Source organism: Acomys minous (genome assembly GCF_964271855.1).
Source record: "Acomys minous genome assembly, chromosome: 19".
Taxonomy (NCBI): Eukaryota; Metazoa; Chordata; class Mammalia; order Rodentia; family Muridae; genus Acomys; species Acomys minous.
Genome location: NC_140499.1, coordinates 20,532,496 through 20,553,051, shown reverse-complemented (window position 1 = coordinate 20,553,051; position 20,556 = coordinate 20,532,496). Strand labels below are relative to the sequence as shown.

The 20,556-nt window shown below is 37.1% G+C and overlaps 1 protein-coding gene across 3 annotated transcripts in view; it reads left to right on the top strand.

Moving 5' to 3' along the window:
• Positions 1–20,556, top strand: part of SCLT1 (sodium channel and clathrin linker 1) — a 140,782-nt gene that overhangs the window by 64,487 nt on the left and 55,739 nt on the right. For all 3 annotated transcript variants that reach the window (XR_014776753.1, XR_014776754.1, XM_084768866.1), the window contains exons 11-15: positions 274–365; positions 7,543–7,720; positions 11,726–11,824; positions 14,262–14,333; positions 18,959–19,033. Coding sequence is in view for 1 of the 3 variants with exons in the window: in XM_084768866.1 (XP_084624992.1) it covers positions 274–365; positions 7,543–7,720; positions 11,726–11,824; positions 14,262–14,333; positions 18,959–19,033 (516 nt within the window). In the remaining 2 variants the exon portion in view is untranslated. The remainder of the gene's footprint in view (positions 1–273; positions 366–7,542; positions 7,721–11,725; positions 11,825–14,261; positions 14,334–18,958; positions 19,034–20,556) is intronic.

The window sequence follows — 20,556 nt, the reverse complement described above, 5'->3', positions numbered from 1 at the left end:
TGAGCAGTGGAAGAAGCATTGTGAATCAGTGCCAGAATTGTACTTGCAGTAACTTCTGGTTGCCTAATGTGATATTAATGATGAAGTTTGCCCCTAAACCTTTAATACGAAGGGCGTATATGTTTGCTTCCTAAGTATATCATTTTTAAACTTACATATTAGCATTCTAGTAACATAACTTTATAGTCTGCTGTGGCTTTCATGCTGTAAAATGGTGTTTGTGTATTATGTTCTCAGGTACTTCAAGTAACCTTTGGATTCTTGACTTTCTAGGAGGAAGATATTATGTCTGCTCAGGGAAAAGAAGAAGCATCAGACAGACGCGTACAACAGTTACACTCTAGTATAAAACAGTTAGAGTCAAGGTAATGCTCCTAATGGTGTCGTTGTGGTTCGCATATGCAACAGTAGAGTTTCAATTATAGTTATTGGAATAGATATCTTATAAATGCTAAATCAAAACTTATGGGCTTAATAGGCTTTAAATCTGAACATTAAAAATTGTATTATTAAACATATTCATATGTTTAAAATCATATATTTAATTGGACATGGTGGCCCATGCCTTTAATTCTAGGAGGTAGAGACAAGAGGGTCTCTGTTAGTTCCAGGATAGTCTAATATATATAATGAGTTCCAGCACAGCCAGGGCTATGTAGACACCCTGCCTTTAAAAAAAAAAACATTTATATAATGCATCTAGAATCTAGAGATTCATGAAAAGTACGTTGGTCCATGTCACAATTTGAAAGAGAGCAGTTGCACCAAATTTAGTCCTGTGCTTTTTTTTTTTTTTTTTAAAGAAATCAACTCATGATTATCATGATACTTATGTTAATATGGTTACTAGAGCCCCCATCTATAAACCCTGGCTCTGGATCTGAACTCTCATCCACATTAAGAGGAGATGATAAAATATTTAAATGATAAAACAGAGAGATTTTTATACACACACACACACACACACACACACACACACACACACACACACACACACACATACACACACACAGTCTTGTGGCCAGACCTAGGAGAAATCTTCAGCCTGTCTCTGCCTTACCTAACAGTACTACAACTTAAACAAAACATGAAATTAAATCCAGAAGATGTGCAAATGTAGATTTAGCTGTGGGTGCCAGGAAGAAAGATAAGTTTCTCTCCTGGCACCAGGGGCTTGGGTTTGTGAGGAAAAGTTCTTTGTCTCCCAACCTGGTTTCCATTGTGACCTCTATTACAATATTGTAGCACAAAAGACAACTCCATTTTCAGTCCTCTTAATGTACTCTTATAAAATTTGAAATAGTTCTTGTTAGAAACAGCCATTCTTCTAAGAAACATGTTTAAAAATTTCTAAATCTGAAGAAATTTGATACTTCTACAAATCCTCCATACTTCTGCACTTTAATAAATAATATAGGTAAAAATCTAAATAACCATTGAAACAGAAGGCAGTGAAAATGTCAGCTTTTAACTTTGTATTAATATTATTGGGCCACAGATTCTGCAAGAAGGATTATCTCTGGGAGCTGAATGCTGTAAATCATTCCTGCCTCAGGTTCAGTGTGCCAAGTCCTGTAGGCTACAGATTCATCCTTAACTTTATTGTTTCCCAGAAGTAAAACTGCCAGTGCCAGTCTTTTCTGTATTTTGGGGAACTCTAATCTCCACTTGCCTTTCTCATCCATTTTTCAGTCACTGATCTCTCCTTCATGGTCATTACAAAATGGTATAATATTTTTGACAATACTATTTGCCTTTTATGGGAGACTTTTTTTATATTATGAGACTGTGCCAATGATTATGAGATACCTAGTATCTCTGGCATCAACCACTGAATTTTAGCTGTTCCTCTTTCCGTTGTAACCGCAAAACAAGTCCTCACAGATCTCAACTGTCAGTACACTCTTACTGTAGACTATTGAACTATAGAAGGAGGGTTTATCAAAATGGTTTTTCAGTGTTCTTTTTGCTTAATTCCTTCTCTTTTTGCCAGTTGAGCAACATAGCTTGAAAATTGGATTGTAAACCTTTATTTAAATAGGGAAAATATACATTTGTCCTTTTTGAAAACTAGGCCATAGTTTTTAACATGATACCACTGCTGAAACGATGCCACATTTCAGATGTCAGCTATGTATTCTTGGTGTAGTGATGTATCCTTCTACTTAATAGCTTAGCAGTTAAATCATGGCTCAAAAATTATTCTAATACATTTATAATATATACTAATGTTTCTGATAGTTCATATTTTGTGTGAAGTTTCCTCTGCTTGTGTGCACATATTTCCAAAGGTCAGAGGTCAACATCAGGTGTCTTCCTCTCTTGGTCTCTACCTTATTTTTTGAGGCAAGTTATCCCATAGAACCTGGAGGTTCCGTAAGTGTCTCGGGTGGCTAACTGACAAACCCCAAGGATCCTCCTGACTTTGCCTTCTAACAACAGACTCAAAGAGCATACTGTCATGCCTGGCTTTTTTATGTAGATGCTATGAATCAAACACAGGTCCTCATGGTTGGGTAGAAATCACCTCTACTGACAAAGCCATCTTCCTAGTCCCTGGTAGCTTATATTTTTTAACATAACACTCCTTTAAGGATTTTTATTGTCCCGTGTTAAAAATTATGTGAAGCTGAAGTGTGTGTGTGTGTGTGTGTGTGTGTGTGTGTGTGTGTGTGTGTGTGTCTTCCGAATACTTTAATGATTTTATTTACTTATAAAATGAGTAAATTGTGTTTGATAAAATTTCATTGTTGACAACATTCGTGATAATAAAATTGACAATATTATTTCTGCCTATCTTTACTTTAACATGTACTTTTTATGCTAAGAATTTTTTAAAATTTAAATTCCACCTAGCTATTCCATTTAGAATAGCTAAAATAGGCAGAAGTAAATGGGTATGATCCCTAAAGGAATAAGCAATGATTATATCTGAGAAGGGGAGGCAGGGCAAGAGGAGTGCTAAGCAGTTTTGTCTTTGATAGTTTTGTTTTGGATGGCTTCACGAGGTTTTTGTAAGACATGTTTGGAACTCTTATTATACCTACTGAGGCAGAATAAGCTGAGAGATATATGAAATAATTGAAAGAAATCCCAGGGAAACTAGGTATAATTTCCCCTGCATTATTTGGAGAAAAAACTTTATGTATGAGTTTATACTTGCATATGTGATGTGTCTGTGCACTGCTTTCTTGCTTAGTGCCCACAGAGACTGGAGAGAGTGTGAAATCCCGTGGGACTAGAGTCATGGAGCGTTTTGAGCCACTACCAGTGCTGGAAACTGAACCCAGGTCCTCTTGAAGAGCAGCCAGTGCTCTTAACCACTGAGTACTCTCTAGTACCCTGAAGGGAAAAAAATTTTAATACTCTCTTTAAAGCAACTTATATGTTCACAGTAAAACCATTGAATACTTGCTATATACACTTAGAAAAAGAAAATGCATTGTCTTTATGAGCAGTAGTGTGAAAGTGATCTGAACATATAATTTAGGTAAAACATTCTTTTTGAGGCTGGAGAGATGACTAAGCAGTTAGGAGCCCCTGTTTCTCTTTCAGAGGATCCAGATTTAGTCCTAGCATTCACATTGAACAGCTCAGAACTATCTGTAACTTCAGTTCCAGGGGATTCAATGTCCTCTTCTACCTGTGGTGGTTACCTATATGCACACCACATAACCATACAGAGATATATGTCACATAATTTAAAAATAAAAATGGAATCGTACTTGTTTTCATTCAAGGTTTGATTGGGTAGTTCAAGGACTCTCGAGCATTGTAAAAGACCATAAGCACTGGACAAATTTAAGAAATCACATATTCACACTTTGCAGTAGGAGTGCTGTTTAAACATTAGGAAGCAATTTCACACGGGCAGATAAACAAATAAGGAATAGGTCTTAAGTGAGATATCAGAAAGGATCATAGCCTATGTGAGTACAAGGGTTGCCCTTTTTAGAAAGGAATAGAGGAGGGTTTTAGAATAAGTATGGAGGCACTACTTAGACATCTCTATCTTCCTGGAAGAGTAGGGTTCAAATAAAGTCTAGTATTATCAACATAAAGAAAGAATGAAGGCCAGGTACAGCAGGTGTAGCACACACTACTCGCACATCAAAGGTTTGAAATGCAGAAAAATATGGTGATTGGTAATGGGTAGGTAGATTATTCAGATCACATATAGCTGTCTCAATATTCTCTGGAGAATAAAACTTTAAACATCTATCCAACAAAACATTTTCTTACAAATTAGCACTTTAATTGCTGCCCTAAATAAATCGCAGCTCTCATATCAATAAGTCTATTTTCAGCTAAATATGAGTATCCAATGGTCTGGAAACACACTCACATTACTCTAGGTAGCACCTTCCAAAATAGAAATGGTTATATAATCTTCTGTAGTCATAAAACAAGAGAAAGTAATAAATGAAGATAATTTATGAATGCAGTGATGACAGCATCAGGCAGATGGGGAAAGTTCCAGCATTCAGCTGCTGTCTGATGACATCCTGGATGTTTTGTTGATAGAGGAAAACACAGGTGCTGCTTTAGGAAATCAGATGCACATCCCTTTTAAGAACAGGTACACAGGAGACAGGACAGATACTGCAAAACTAACACAAGAGGTCATCAGTTCAAATCTGCCTTGGATACATAGCAGACCTTGTCCAAAAGAAGAACTTCAGTTAATAAAATCATAAGGTACAGAATATAAAGCACATATTGAATAACTCGGGAAACAGTGAGACATCTTTTTCATATATGAGGAAGTTGTTTACTGACTTTACCTTTCCCCAAGGCAGCATAGACATTCTTACTTTCAGAATCAAATTTTCTTTCCATTTTAAAGCAGAAAATAAAAAATTTAATGAAGTTGAATAAAAAGTATATGTTAAAAAAATCTAAGTAGTTACCCAAAGGAAAAAAGTACTTGAGAAAATATAGATAATTTACCTTGAGGTGTTTTTGGTTTTGGTTTTTTGAAGCAATCACTTTTTAAATTATCTTTGAAGATCTGAGCTGCTTTTTAAAATATATTCTATAGCTTTGTCTTAAATTGCTATCTTACTACAAACATTTATTCTGGAATATTGTTATTGTATCCAGATCTCTCATGTTCCATTGAGGAGCTTGAAAATTGTCATTTGTAACCTATGAAAGATTAAATATTCACAGCCTATGAATTCATATTGTATTTATAGCTGAAAATCAAATCTAGGGTTGTAATCTGTAATACACAGAAATCCTCTCGACTCTGAACATACCAGCAGATTTGTGCTACTTTCAACCCTGGTCAGAGAAGCTGCTTATTACAGAAGGCAGTGGCTACTGCACAAACTCATAACTCATCAGAGTCCTTTGAATAAGCAGTTGGAAATGCTCAGCAGTAAAGAGATCAAGTGTATAGTCATCCCTACCCCACTCTTACTCCCAAGCTTGGAGAACATCTCAGAAAATGGGACAGAATGCATGGAAGAGCTAGAGAATAAGGAAGTGCGCCATAAAAGATTGGCTTCTGGATATGACGTGGCATTTACAAGCACTCATAGCCACTGTGGCTGCCTGTACAGGACCTATATAAGATTAGCCCAGTTGAAAAATCTAGTATAGGAGACCCACGCCAAGAGAGGGAGCCCACCCCGGACACTGAAAGAAGGACCAGAAACCAGAGGCCAGATGGCCTAGAGACCTCGAATAGAACCAAACATGATCAGCAAGAAAATAAATAAATAAATAAAAGGAAGCCTCCATGGGTTAGGTGAAGTAAAAAGCACATGGCCAACGTGGATGGAGGATCTGGCCCAAATGAAGAACATTAGCAAGTATTTGAGATTATGCATAGGAAGTAGCTGTACTTGTAGACAGGAATAATAGCATATCATCACCTAGCAACTGATGGAAACAGAAGCAGGGACCTACAGCCAAACATTAGGTAGAGCTCTGGGAATCCTGCTGGAGAGAGGGAGGAAGGATTGTAAGAGCCAAAGGAGTCAAGGACACAAAACCCACAGAATCAACAAACCTGGACTCACAGGAGCTCACAGAGACAGGAATGTCAATCAGGGTGCTGCCTTGGTCTAACCTAGAATCTCTACACATGTTATAGTTGTATGTCTTGGTGGTTTTTGTGGGATTTCTAAAGAGGAAGCAGAAGCTGTTTCTGGTGGTTTTACCTGCTTTAGAACCCTTGTCCAGCCTTAATATGAGTGGTGGTGCCTAGTCGTGTTGTAATGCCATGTTTGGTTGATATCCCTAGAGGGCCTGCCGTTTTCTGAAGGGAAACAGTGTTGTGGTTAATTTAGAATTATGGCCTAAAAAAATGTTTAATATTAAGCTATAATTACCATGGTGGTATTTTCTAACCTATCAGTCAGTAAAAACACAGACACCTGTTATATTTTACAGGAGCCTTGGTTCACCTGGGGCATGGCAGATATTAATTCCCTAAACTACCTCCCATATTTCTCTGCCCCAATCCCATGTCATCTGCTTCTAATAGTTTCTGTCAAGCTACCTCCCTTCCATAACCAAAATACTTGTTAATGTTCTTCATCTAGGCCAGATCCTCCCTCCATCCACACTGCCATGTGCTTCTTACTTCACCTAACCATGGCGGCCTCCTTTCTTCTCCTCTTCCTCCACTGTCTCCAGTCCTCTTCTGGTCTCTGACTGCTTCTCTTCCTAATAACCTCTCTGTCCCAGAAGCCCATGAACCTTAACCACACCTATCCCATTTGCTCTGATCAAGTGTGTTGGCTTTTTATTGGTCAAACAGGAATAACTTTTATGCAAAATTACAAACATTTTGGGGAATGTGAGTCTGCTCATTTGGGCAGCAAACAGACCAACCCCCAACAACAGAGGAGTGGATTGGAGGGAAGTAAGGTGCACGGGAGGAGGCATAGACCAGGGTTAGGATCAATATGTGAGAGAATAAATTAACTTTAAAAATCTAGCATGGAACTGGGAGGGGCTTTTAGTGCCTCAACCCTTGCTGAGGAGCTAATGACATTTGATGGCTGCTGCAAGGGGGAAGCCATTGGTAGGCTTACCACATCCCAGTAAATGAGCCCCCACACACTCCTATATGGGTAGCAGTAATTGTAGTTAGTTGGGGAGAAAAACAGACATGAAATTAGGGAGTAGATGAAAAACACGTTGAGGAAGTAGAGGTGGAGCTGGAGAAAGGTAATGGGGGACCCATATGGCTAAAATACATTATATAATCTATAACATTTTTGCAAAATTAAAAAGACACCAGAAAACCACAGGGGTCATCATATATTTACAGTCAAAATATCTTGATTCAGTCTCAGTTCTGCTGTTTATTTTATTATCTTAATCAAAGCCGAAGCTTCCTGAGAATGGTTTTCTTTAAAGTAGAGATTGTAAAATCTACTGTTGTAGGACTACAGCAAGGTTTAAATGAGATGCATGTAAAAATAGCAAACACAATTCCATCCTATAGTGATGTTTAATAAACTGCATGTGTCCTTTCTTCCTTTAAAAACATATAACTTTCACACTGTGATTATTAACTTCTAGATTGTGTATAGCAATTCAAGAAGCCAACGTACTAAGAACAAGGAAAACAGTTTTGGAAAAGCAGGTCAGCGATCTACAAGCAAAGTGCAATGAATCAGAAAATGAGAAATATGAGGCTATTTCAAGAGCCAGAGATAGCATGCAACTCTTAGAAGAAGCTAACCTTAAAAAGAATCAGGTAAGAAAACATGCAAACATGTTTATAAAAAATAAGATGCCCTTAGGCCCTAACAATGAACTATCAAATACATGGATGAAGACAGATTACACTTCTCAGTATCAAATAATTATGCTGTGTTTTAGATGGTAAGAGTGATATCATAAAATATGGTAACATGTTAGTCATTTTTCAGAAATAGTATTTAAATATCAGACTTGTTATGGCCCCATCCCCCGATTCACTATTCTTCCTCTATACTGGCACAGTCCTTTACAGAGTGTACCAAATCAGGTGACTCCTAGTCATGTTTACTATGTTCTTACCTGTACTGTCTCCTCATCTAGCAGAAGCTTAACTGGCAGAGTTAAATATAGCTCAAAAGATAGATTCACACTTTCTTTTTTTAACCCCCTAACCATTGTCATTTCTGTATTATACTAGACAATGCTTTCTGTCTTGTTCTGTTTCTCTTTGAATGAGTATAATCCATAGAAAACAGAAAGTAGATATATTTTTAATGGTATAACTCTTTTTGCAGAACTCACAATAGCATTAATATGTATACCAATGTTTATGAGCTATGTAATATGTGTAGAATACTCTAGTAGGAAATGCATGGCGTATAAAGGAAGTGCCTTATTTAGGTTTTTCAAGAGAAAGACTACAAATAAAAAAGGTATACATTGGATCTTACGTACTTAGTAAAATCCATGCCTGCAGTCCCAGCACTCAGGGGAGGTGGGGCAGGAGGATAATGAACTAGTTGGGCCTACATAGTTATTACCCTAATTCAAAAAAAAGGAAGGAAGGAATTGTCACTTGTAATCCAAACTGGAAATGCTGACATGCTTATGCCTTTCAGACCTAGTGTTCCCTACTGCGACTTAAATTCTGTCTCTCCACTCTTGGAATAGTTAAAGTGTATACAGTAGGTCTTGGGATATAGCTCATTGGCAGAATATTTGCCTAGCACATGTGAGGCCATTGCTTTTATCATTAGTACCACCAAAAATAAAATATATTCTACCCACAATATACATATTATGCTTGTAAAGTGTTCAAAACGCCCAAATTAACAGAAAATGTAAGGACAGGACAGTTATTTGTCCTTATCATCTGAAGCATAGTTAAATAAGCGCTTCCCATATGTTGTGTGGTATATAATGGAGAGAAAATGGATGGTACCATTGTCTGTCTCTCACTTCGGTCAAATCAACAAATCCTTCAAAAGCAGCCTATGACTATTATATTAATTTCCCTCTTGATTCATTGCTTAATTGCTAGAGTATTTCCATCTTGAGGTTGTTTGTTCAAAATCAAGGATTTTTTAAAATTATTTTTATTTATGTATATGGGTATTTTGCCCGAATATATCTCTGTGGCACATGTATGTATAGTGCACACCAAGGCCAGAAGAAGAGTGTCAGATCCTCTAGAACCTGAATTACAGATGGTTGTTAGTCACCGTGGGGATACTGGAAACCAACCCCTGGTCTGCTACAAGAGCACCAAGTACTCTTAACCTCTGGGCCATTTAAAGATTCTCATAATCTGATCACAGGCAAAGTCTACAGCCCTCTTCTTCATATCCCCATGTTCTTCAAAGTTATTAAGTCATAACAGCAGTTCTCTCATAATCTTTTTTAATTCTTTGATGATTCCATATACATGTGTTTTTATCATATCCACTCATCCCCCTCCTCCAACATCCCTCAAGTCTCTCCTGTAACATATGTCCTACTTCAACTCTGAACTATTGTCAGAGAAGCTTCTTTTCGCAGTGGACAGCAGTTAATACAGAGACTAACATCTGGTCAGAATGCATGCGCGCGCATACAAACACACACACACACACACACACACACACACACACACACACACACACAAGGCTCAAGGGGAGGGAAAGGTTGTTATAAGAGGCAGAGATTGGCAAAGAATGCTGTGAAGTAGGGCTGTCTGTGCATGGCAGAACATGGCATTCATGAGCTCATAGCATCTGTGGCTACCTGCACACGTCAAAATTCTGTAACAGTTTGGGGGGGCCTTGTGAAGTCCCAGCCCCAGTTAAACAGCATTGTCAGCTGAATGATGCTGGAATACAGATGGCCAACTTTCTTTGGGGAATGTAGACTCTTGACAGGTAATTTGTGCTTCGGTGAATGACCATAAACCCATGGACATATGGGCACCACTGGTGGCACTCAGGAGAGTATAATAAGCATCCTACTTAAACTTCAAAAAGAAACAGATGAGAATGTGTATATTTTCCTTTGAAGATGAGTGGGTCAGAACACAGGGTCACCCATTTAATATGTGTCAATGGCCAGGTAGGTGAGAGGGGAAATCAATCTGGCCTAACCAGAAAGATGTTCAGATTAGAGATATGTACTTGGGAATTATTAGCATAAATGGCATTTTAAATCAGATTTGATTAGCTCAGAAAGAGATGGACATTTCGAGCTACGCCTGATGCAGTCCAGTATTAAGAAGAAGAGCTAACAACGTATATGAAAAGATATGATGGGCTAAGGTGGGGAAAGCCGGTACCATGATGTACTGATGGTCCAGTAAAGAATGTCAAACTAAACGACAAATGGAATCAGTTATCTCAAGGGTCCTCAATAAGCCAAAAATAAGTACTGAAAATTGACTCAGTAGACAATGGCTTTGGAGATCATGGTAGGAAAGCTTGATTAGAAATGTAAGAGAGCCCCAACCCTTGCCACTTGAGGCAGGCGGGAGAGCTAGCCCAGGGTCATAGGAGCAGGAAGGAGAGCTGGCCCCAGGGTCATGAAAGTAGGAAAGCTGGCCCTGGCCCTCACCAATTGCAGCACACAAGAGAGTGGGCCCTAAATCTCCCCTGGGCAGCACAGTGGAGCTGGCCTAGTCTGTTACCTGCTGCAGCACTCGGGAGAGGTGGCACTGCACCTAGCTGGGCAGTACAATAAAGCTGGTCCTGCCAACAGGGGCACAGGGAGGCTGTCATGAGGCCATGAGAGCTGGAGAGCTGGCTCTATTTGCTGGATGAGCATTGGATGAGCTAGCTGGGGCAGTGCTGGAGAGCTTCTCCCTGGTGGTGTGAGTGGAGAAGAGCTAATAGCCCAGATTCAGGGCTTTGAGTTTGCCCACTCCAACATCTTCCCCATCTGTGAACTGCTGGAGCTCATGAAAGGGCTAGTCCTGAAATTCCAACGCTGTAGAATCTCCATGACACAGGGCAACAACTGGATATCCAAGAGAAGTCCTTGTGAGAATCCAGTATTGTTAATCTAGTAGAAACCAGAAGCCTCATTGCAGTGAATATTTGCAAGTAAAGAAATGTGAGCAAAAGGGTACACTGTGGGACATACTGACATACTACAGCTTCCACAATGAGATTTTTTTTCTTTTGGTGGGGAAGTTCCAAGAACAGAGGGGTGGATACAAAGGGACTAGAAGATGAGTGGAATTAGGGTACTTGATGTGAAATTCATAAAGAATCAAAAAAAAGTTAAAGAAATTTAAGAGCAAATAGGAGGAAACCGGTTGTGTATTTTCGAATTTTACTTCACAGGGAATAGATAATAATACTGAGAAGATTTTGACTACCTTTTAGTGGGAAATGAAAATGATTAGAGGAGAGAACACATCAAAGATACAGTACTGCAGCGATGAGGTGAGAAGAGTGAAGACCATGCTTTGAATACTACCAAATAATGTAAAGGAGAGTCAACAGATCTGTCCAAGATTGAGTACTTATATATAGGAACTTTGTTTATATAGGGACTTTAAATTAGAAAGATTTAAAATGGGCCTGATATTTTGAGTTCTGGAAATAAGAAAAATGATGGGAAACTGGCTGAAGTAAATAGCAAAGATTTAATTAGGAACAGGTGGGCAATGCTGGGGAAATTCTATAATATTCATGACTTATGCAAGGTCATCCTATGGAGGCATTTCAGAAACCTAGACTAAGGCACTGCTGTCAGAGCGTATTACCTCCCCAGGGAAATGCGATGTATAATGTGTCATTATCTTCTGAAGATTCTGCTTGAGGAGAAGCAAAAAGAAGATGACAGAGAGAAAATGAAGAAAACAATTTCTCAGCTTATTCAAGATGCTGCCATAAAAGCAAGAAAAGAAGTAAGGAGTTTTAATTATACTTAAAATACAGAATTTAAGTCCTAACTAATACTAAACGCTACTCAAATACTTTAAAATTAACAGTCTTATGTGGACACTTACAAGGACTATATATGAAATTGTTAATGTAAGAGTTAAAAACTGGTGTTTCTTACCCTTAAATTGAATTGCTATGGTGTAGTGTGTGTGTATATATATATATACACATACATATAGTCTTTGACTTCATAAACAGTGGGTTTTTCTTACCTGTATTTTCTGTGCTCGATACTATTTTTCTCCTTAGTAGACTACAAGTTCAAGTGATATTTTTTATAATTTAAAAACACAAAGTTGACGTATTTGCTTTCTTTCAAACAACTAAATGGTAGTTTCATTTTTACAAAGCCATTGCAAATATATCCCTTAGATATAGGCTTTAGTCATCCATATACGGTCATTTTGGTAAAAAACAAGCTGTGTATGATGACAGAGGTTTCATGAAACTATCATAGAGCTGAAACACCTGTTGCCTCATATTTTTGTAGTACCTACCTCCCAATTGCTGGGATTAAAGGTGTTCACCAGCATGCCTGGCCACAACTATACTTTTAAAACCCAAAATTTTTATAATGCATGAAACATCCATGACTTAATTTCTATGTCCATTGCTGTATAAGTCAGCTTTCCATTGCTATAACAAAAACATGAGAATTAACTTATAATGAGAAAAGGTTTCAGTGGCTATAGTCTATGATTAGCTGGTCGCATTGTCAAGCTTTCAGAAAGACAGCATATCGTGACAGAAACACATGATAGAACCAAACCACTTAATATATAGTCAGGATAAAAGATAGGCAAAAAGGGAGTTGGCATCCCAGTGACCCCTTCAAGTGTATGCATCAAATGAGCTAAAGATTTCCCAGGAGACCCCACTTTTTAAAGGTTCTACCATTTCCCAATAGTGCCTTGCTGAGCACCAAGCCTTTACTAACTGGAAATTTCAGCACTTACTCTCCTCAACTGTAATGGAAGTAATTACTCATGAGGTTGTAAGAATGAATGAATGATACACATAAGCACCCTGAACAATACCTTATGCACATACTCTTCAACAAATATTATGTGCATGCTATTACTGACCCACAAGCAAAATAGATTGATCCATAATATCCTAATCCCCCATTTATCTGAAATGCCAACATAAATTATAGCCCAAAGTAAAAGCCACATACTGTTTGGCAGGCCTTCAAAAAGATAAGTCATTAATTAACCAAATAAAGTGCATAGCAGGCAGTATGGAATGTATTCTAAAGAAAGTTACTTTCTTCCACTAAAATAGGTCATTTCATACAAGAAAGTTTCCAAAAGCTTTTAGATCATAAAAGTTTCCTGTTGGTCTGTGTCCTCATCTATAGTCCTCTTAGTTCTTAAAACAAAAAACAAAACAAACAAAAAAACACTGATTAGCTATTAGGCAAAATGACTGTTGCAGACATCTTGATGATGTGTAATTACTTTTGCCAAATGCTCTGTGCACACCAGTTCTGTTTCTGAAAATCTCAATGTTCATTCAAAGCTTTCCTTGAGCACTCATTTACATAGCACTAGTGTCTAATATGCATTGGGTCCTATATGTAGAACACACGTGTTTTAAGTTATTAATTGCATATTGTGTGTGTTGCTTCTTGTTCTCTAGCATCATTTTGCAGGGTTTACGGACTCTGCAGACATTGCTTTTTCAATGTCTCTCTCTCTCAGGTGCAAAGTGCTGCTTCTCGAGCTGTGTGGCATGCAGCAGCTCAATAGGTGGAGTGCACCAGCACCTAGGACAGCCTGGTTGTCTCCCGTCCAGCCACACATTCAGTAGATACACTGATGCACACGCCTCAAATTTTCTAGAATAAGACAATATATTTTCATTAAAAATTACTTATACTATCTAAAGTAACGATTATATTATTTGGGAGAAATAATGATAAAAGAATTATGGTTTTCCACCTTTATTTCTAATAACAATAAAAGAGCAGCCACTGTTCTTTTGGATATATCATCCAGTATTTCTTCGATTCTCATGACCAATTCTTTATTTCTATAATGCTGAAAATTCTGGAGCCTTGTATATACTAAGCCAGTGCTATTTGTACAGTCCTCTGATCTGGTCTGGTCTGGTCTGGAGTGATCCATATGACTTGCTGTATAATTTATGGGAGCTTTGAACTCACTATATATAATCCAAGTAGAATGAAAAAAACCAAAAAACAAAAAAACTTGGCCTTAGCCACCTATATGCCTCCTCACTACACACAGCTCATGACAAATTCTTAGCTACTTCATTCATTGTATGCTTATTTATATTTCATGCCATAAAAGTTATTTTTTAATTAAAACAAATCATCCTAAGTTTTTGACACTAGTCATTTTTTATTCTTTACCTAAACTATGTCTTAATTCACAGGTTGAAAGCACAAAAAAACAGTATGAAGTACTGATTTCACAATTGAAGGAAGAACTTTCAGCCCTTCAGATGGTATGTTAAAAGACCTTGTTAGTGGTTTCCTCTAAGTATGAGGTATTTTAAAGGCCCATATGTATGTTATTGGAAACTCATTTGTTCCATATACATTTGTTATGCCATGACCTATGCTAGGTGTTAGAAAACAAAGTAAAATTCCACAGAGATGTTTTTACGCTATTTTTGGCTTTTGTAAGGAAGAGTAGGACAGGCGGCATTCATCATATTTTCATTGACAGAAAACACAGAGCCACTAAACCAACCAGCTACAAGGAAACCAGGAAGAAAAGCTATATCAGTAGAAAAGAAGAAAGATAGTAAAGCTTCCTACAGACAGACAGACAGACAGATGAAGATGAGTAGGCAAGGAGGGTTGCTGAGAAAAAGGTTTTATTTGACTAGAGATTAGAAATTTAAATTTAAGATATAATGAGATAAAATGTAATGATGGTTCCCAAAAGGTTAGAAAGAAAAGAATTTCCAGGATTTAGGAATATACTTACAACTTTACAAACATACATCTTTTCTGAATTCTTCTATCACTTTTAATCTCTTATGACGGTTCGCAGTAGCTTGTGTATTCTAATAATGTACATTAGAATTTGTTGAACACATGACCATTTATGTATTCATGCTCTTTTCAGGAAAATATCTCCAAATAGATTGTAGCACCTCAAAGTAAGAGTCTTCTATCTTCCTTAATTTTTTCCCATTGCTAGTACAGTGTTTTTGCACAGTGTATTTTAAAGTAAATATTCATCAGCAGAATGCTAATTAAATGCCTCTAAAAGGCCACAGACCATGTAGTTACATTACTAGACTTTAGTCATTGCGTAGAGGTCCAGGAATGGTTCCTTTCTGCTTACTTAATTTCACTTGTAATAATGATGTAGGAACAATGTGTAATACAAATGGGATGCAGCATGGCCTTTTGGTAATATAAAATTGTGTCTTGTTTTACTTGTTGTTTTTCATGTTTTATCAAAAAACTCGCATCTTCTTGAAATACAAGAAAAACGTCTCTTAGCCACCATCAAAGATCCCTTTAGTTAATTGTAAGTGGTATAAAAATATTTTTGTTCTGTTTTCCAAAAAGAATGAAGACTGTCTAAGACTAGCAGTCCTTAAAGCTGTTAATGGTGTAACAGTCATTGTATAGTAAAACCTGTTTATTCTGTATATCAAACACTTAAACCTGTATGATTTTTCTATAGATATAAAGCATTATCTGATACCACATTTATCCTATGAGAAAATTATGCTGTCTGATTAAAAAGTATTTTAAATATTAAATACATTTTTAATATGAAGATTGCTAGGGTAGATTAGAAATATCCTCTGGGAGGCTGGGGTGTAGCCTAATTGGTGGAGTGCATGCCTGATATGTAGGAAACCCTGGTTTGACCCTGACTACCATGTAATCTGTGTACTGGGGGCGAGGCAAGAGGACCAGAAGTTCAAGATTATTCTAGGCTATGTAAAATTGCTACCCTGAATGAGAAAACTGCTCATCAGGAGTATTGAAGTCACGAAAACATGAAATAATGTGTTTCAAATGCTGAAAGTGAGTAACTGCCAGCTGCCTTTACTGTACCTTTCAAAATTGATGGAGAAATATAGGCCCTCCATGACAAGGACAAGCTAAAGTGGATCATACCAACTAAGACAGTATTGCAGAAGATGCTAAAAGGAGACCTGTACACAAAGCAGGAAACGCCCCACTCATGAGAACACTGCAAAGAATGAATTCCATAAGAGGGAAAAACAAATAAGGAAAGAATTAGCTGTGCCCAACTCAAGAAACCACTAAAGATTATCACCATGTGAATCAGAACAAAGAAAATAATAATGGTTAAGCCAATTAGAAAACAACTAACAAAATTACAAGAATCAGTAATTACCCCTCAATAATAGCCCTAAATGCAAATAATTATAATTCTCCAATTAAAAGATTCAGACTAGCTATAAATTTCTTTAAGGAAGTCACTTCACTGGCAAAGACAGACCAAAAGTGAAAGAATAGTAATTGATATATCTATTGAGCAGCATCAGACACTAGCAGGATGCTGCATAATCCAAGATGACCCAAATAGCCTTAAATCAGAAGTTACACAAAGGAGTAAGGATGGGTGTTTTATATTAATAAAGGGAAGACAGTAGTAAGATAAGGAAAGAAACAGGACTCCTAGTTTCATAAACTGTCATCAAAGAGCAGTTCGGTCCTGATAGAATAATAATGGGGGACTTCAGTACTTGCTTCATGTCAATGTTAAGTCTTCAGACTAAAATTCAGTCAAGAAACTTCAGGGTTGAGCTACACCATAAATTAGGCAATGTGCTTCTATAGAGCACACAATTTTCTCAACCTTCAATGAAATTTTCCTTAAAATAGATCACAGTTTAGTACATAAAGTCTTTAAAAATAGAGAATAATTGGAATAATTCTTATTACTTATCAAACCATAGAATAATAAAACTAGCAATCAGTAGCAAAGAAAACTACAAAAATGCAGATGTGTAAGAAGCATGCCATTGAAGAGGCAACAGGAGAAATTTAATGCTTTCTAGAATCAAATGAAAGTCCATCTTGTAAGAACCTGTAGAGTACAGCAAAGGCAGGTAGTTCTAGAATTGTGTAGCTGTTTTGAGTCTTCAAATGAACAGAGGTGTAGTCTGTCTTTCTTTAGTGGTTTTTATTCTGAATAGGCACTAATGAGTGTGGCCTCTGTGCTATCAATTTTAATACATGCTAATAATCCTTTATAAAACATAATTTTGAAAACATTTCAAAAATGCTTGAAAATTTTATTAAGAGTAGGTGTATCAGTACTAATGAGCAAATCTTTTAATAAAAATGTATAATGTTCATTTTAATATTATAGTGCACTTAATACTAGTATGATAATTATTAATATTTCAACTTTTCTGTTTCATTTTACCCATTTTTAACCCAGGTTAAACAAATACTGTTTGAACCATCATCACTTGATGTCGTGAAATATAATGGCTTAAGTAGGGGCATAGGTATATGCATAGTTATTCTTTATAAGCCACCTCCTGAATCTAGAAGTTTGATCCAGCTTTGTTATTAACATGTCCTAGTTTACTTTCTATTGCTGTGATAAAATACTGACAAAAAATCAACATGAGAAGGGAGGGATTTACTTTTGCTTATAGGTTGTGGTCCATCTTCCAGGGCAAGAGTTCAAGGCAGGAATCCTGAAGCAGAGACTGTGCAGAGATGCTGCTTACTTGCATTTTATGAGATGTTGAGCCTGCATTCATGTTCAGCCTAGGACCGTGTGGTCCAGCAAGGCATCGCCCACAGTTTGCTGGCCATAGTCAAGAAAATGCTCCCATAGACATACCCGCAAGCCAGTCTGATGGAGGGAGATTCTTTTGTGCATCTCTCTTTCCATGTGATTCTAATTTGTATCAAACTGACAAACCCTAGCTAGCACAGATATATATTAAAGTTACATAGCAGAAATCACAAGTTAACATTATGAAACTACCACTCAACAGCCACAGAGACAGAAGGAATTTTTTTGTTTGTTTTTGGTTTTCTAGACAGGGTTTCTCTGTGTAGTCCTGCCTGTCCTGGTCTCACTTTGTAAACTAGGCTGGCCTCCAACTCACAGTGATCCACCTGCCTCTGCCTCCCCTATGTTGGGATAACAGGCATGTGCCACCAAGCCTAGCTAGCAGGAGGATCTTGTGTTTAGGTTTGAGGGCAACCTGGGCAATGTAATGAGACTATGAAAAGCATTCCTCCAAAAAACAAAGACCTTTTATAGGTAAGTCCCTTATCATGTATGTGAAGGTATATAGGATGTTAAATTTTTGTTTCCTACAAACTTGAATTCTATTTTTTGAAAAAGAATCCTACTTGGAAGGGTTCAAAGTAATCAAGTCTGGGTCATAATTTGATAGCTTACTTTAAATGTTGAAAACACTGACATAGGCCTTTTGTATAGTTATAAAAATTATATATTACTAATGGTGTATTATCAGCAAAGCATGACTCACAATCAAACTATCCTTACTATCATATAAATAGGAAAATAATTATGAAATAACACACTAGTTGATTCTTGTTTTAGTATCTTGACAAAATATATTGCTTAATTGATATACTTGTTAAATCACTAAGTAAAGTGTTTGACACAAAAACTCTTAAGTGTAAATGTTACAGTGTTTTATGCTCATGCTAATAGGTTTCCCTGACTGTTGGGTATTTTGCAAAGAAAAATTAACTTATAATTTCTGCACTTTTATGCCAAATAATGTTTCCTTTGGGATACTGTGGCACTGTCCAGTTCTTCTTGCAAAATAATTGGTGTTGGTATATGAAACGAGAACCTGTAACATCAAAAAAACTCATCATTTTTCTTCCATGAGTTCCCCTGACTCTTACTTACTTACTTACTTTGTTAATTCCTTGGTATCCTATAAGGAAAAGCAATCACTGAAATCCTGGAATGGATTAGTCACTTTTTGAAATTGACCATCACTATGACTTTACTTAATTAATTAGAAAACTGTTATATTCTTGTTATAAACCATTTTATGTTTCTATTTTTTTCTCATCTTAATGTTTCACCAGATACATTTATTTGTATTATGACTTGATTTTCTAGGACTGTGATGAAAAGCAAGGTCAAATCGATCGAGCCATTAGAGGAAAAAGAGCTGTGGAAGAAGAACTCGAGAAGGTAAGAAGGAAGCACTGCTGCCTGAAGGCAACTGCAGGCCTTTGCCTGCTACCTGCTCTGCTCACGCTGGCCTTCAAAGTACTCCCTGGGCAACGTTTTTACTCAAATACAACTAAAGTCATTAAAATCATAGTATCACCTACATCCTATTTTTCTAAGAATACCGATTTTCTTTGAACTTTGTACTTTAAGATACAACTTTTTTTTTAATTGCGCAACTCTACTGAAAATTTTATTTTGATGATGGTAAAACAAAAATTTACAAAAGTTGCCAGGAAGAGACAAAATCAGAGCATAATCTCATAAAATTAAAAAGTGGGGAGATGTTTTTAATTGCTCAGCATGAATATCCAGAAAATCACTTTAATTATGGCATCAGTTTCTAAGAAAATTCTTTCCTTTGGGCTGCTTTGTAAGGTATACACATCAAGCAACATTAGTGGACTCAAGAAGAACAGTTGTTGACTAGCATTTGTTTTAAGTAAAAGAGAGTATAATCGCAAGCCTCCCGACATTATCAGCAGCTTTAATAAACACAGCTTCTACATTTATTGTAGCTTGTATTAGTGTTTTTTTATTTATTTACTTAAAATAAAAACTACACCTTAAAAATGGTTTCTTGCATGCTTTTTCACTAGCAGTGCCTATTCCACTGTTTTAAAGTATCTTGGGAAAGAAAAGGCAACCAAATATAAGCACTTAACACGTTTAGAGTGCTATGCATAAAAAGGCTAAGTAACTTACTCAACATTAAAAATACTAAGCAAGTCGGTCATGGTGGCAAATGCCTGTAATCCCAGCACTCGGGGAAGTAGAGGCAGATGGATTGCTGTGAGTATAAAGCAAGACTGGTCTACAAAGAGTCCAGGAGAGCCAAGGCTACACAGAACAAGCCTATCTCAAAATCAAAACAGAACAAAACACAAATAAACAAAAAACGAAGCAATAAAGTCAGGTTTTGACTTTGAAAAGTGAACTGCATGGCGTTCGAAATAGGTGATATGTCCATTTTGTCAAAAAAAAAAAAAAAGACAAAACCAAGTAGTACAGCAGTAATTAACAAACAGCATAGAATATGGCTTCGTTTGGGGAATGAGCATAGGATGTGGCTTCAGTGGGGGAAATGAGCATATTTACTTATGTTCCAAGGTAGGCATTTTTGGCTGCCACCCTCATAAAGGTAGATCCTTCCAGATTGCCTCTGTGTCATATTAGGTAAGTCCTGTTCAAAAGCTGCCAGCTATACGTTAGGCTTAGGGATGATTTTTTAATATTATATGGCATAGGTTAAGGAGTAGGTTATATTGGTGCAATGTGAAACGCGGAAGACACTGCAACCAGTTCTTCATTGTCCACACAATAGTGAACCAAGGCCATAGCACTGTAGGGCTGCAGAGGTGCTCAGCGTGCCAGCAAGGAGTTCTGATACACTGCTATTGCATCTCTGTGGGAAGGGCAGATAGATGAATGATTTGTCTGAAAATGTGACCTAGACCTCAGGACCTGCTGAGTAGTTAGCCTGG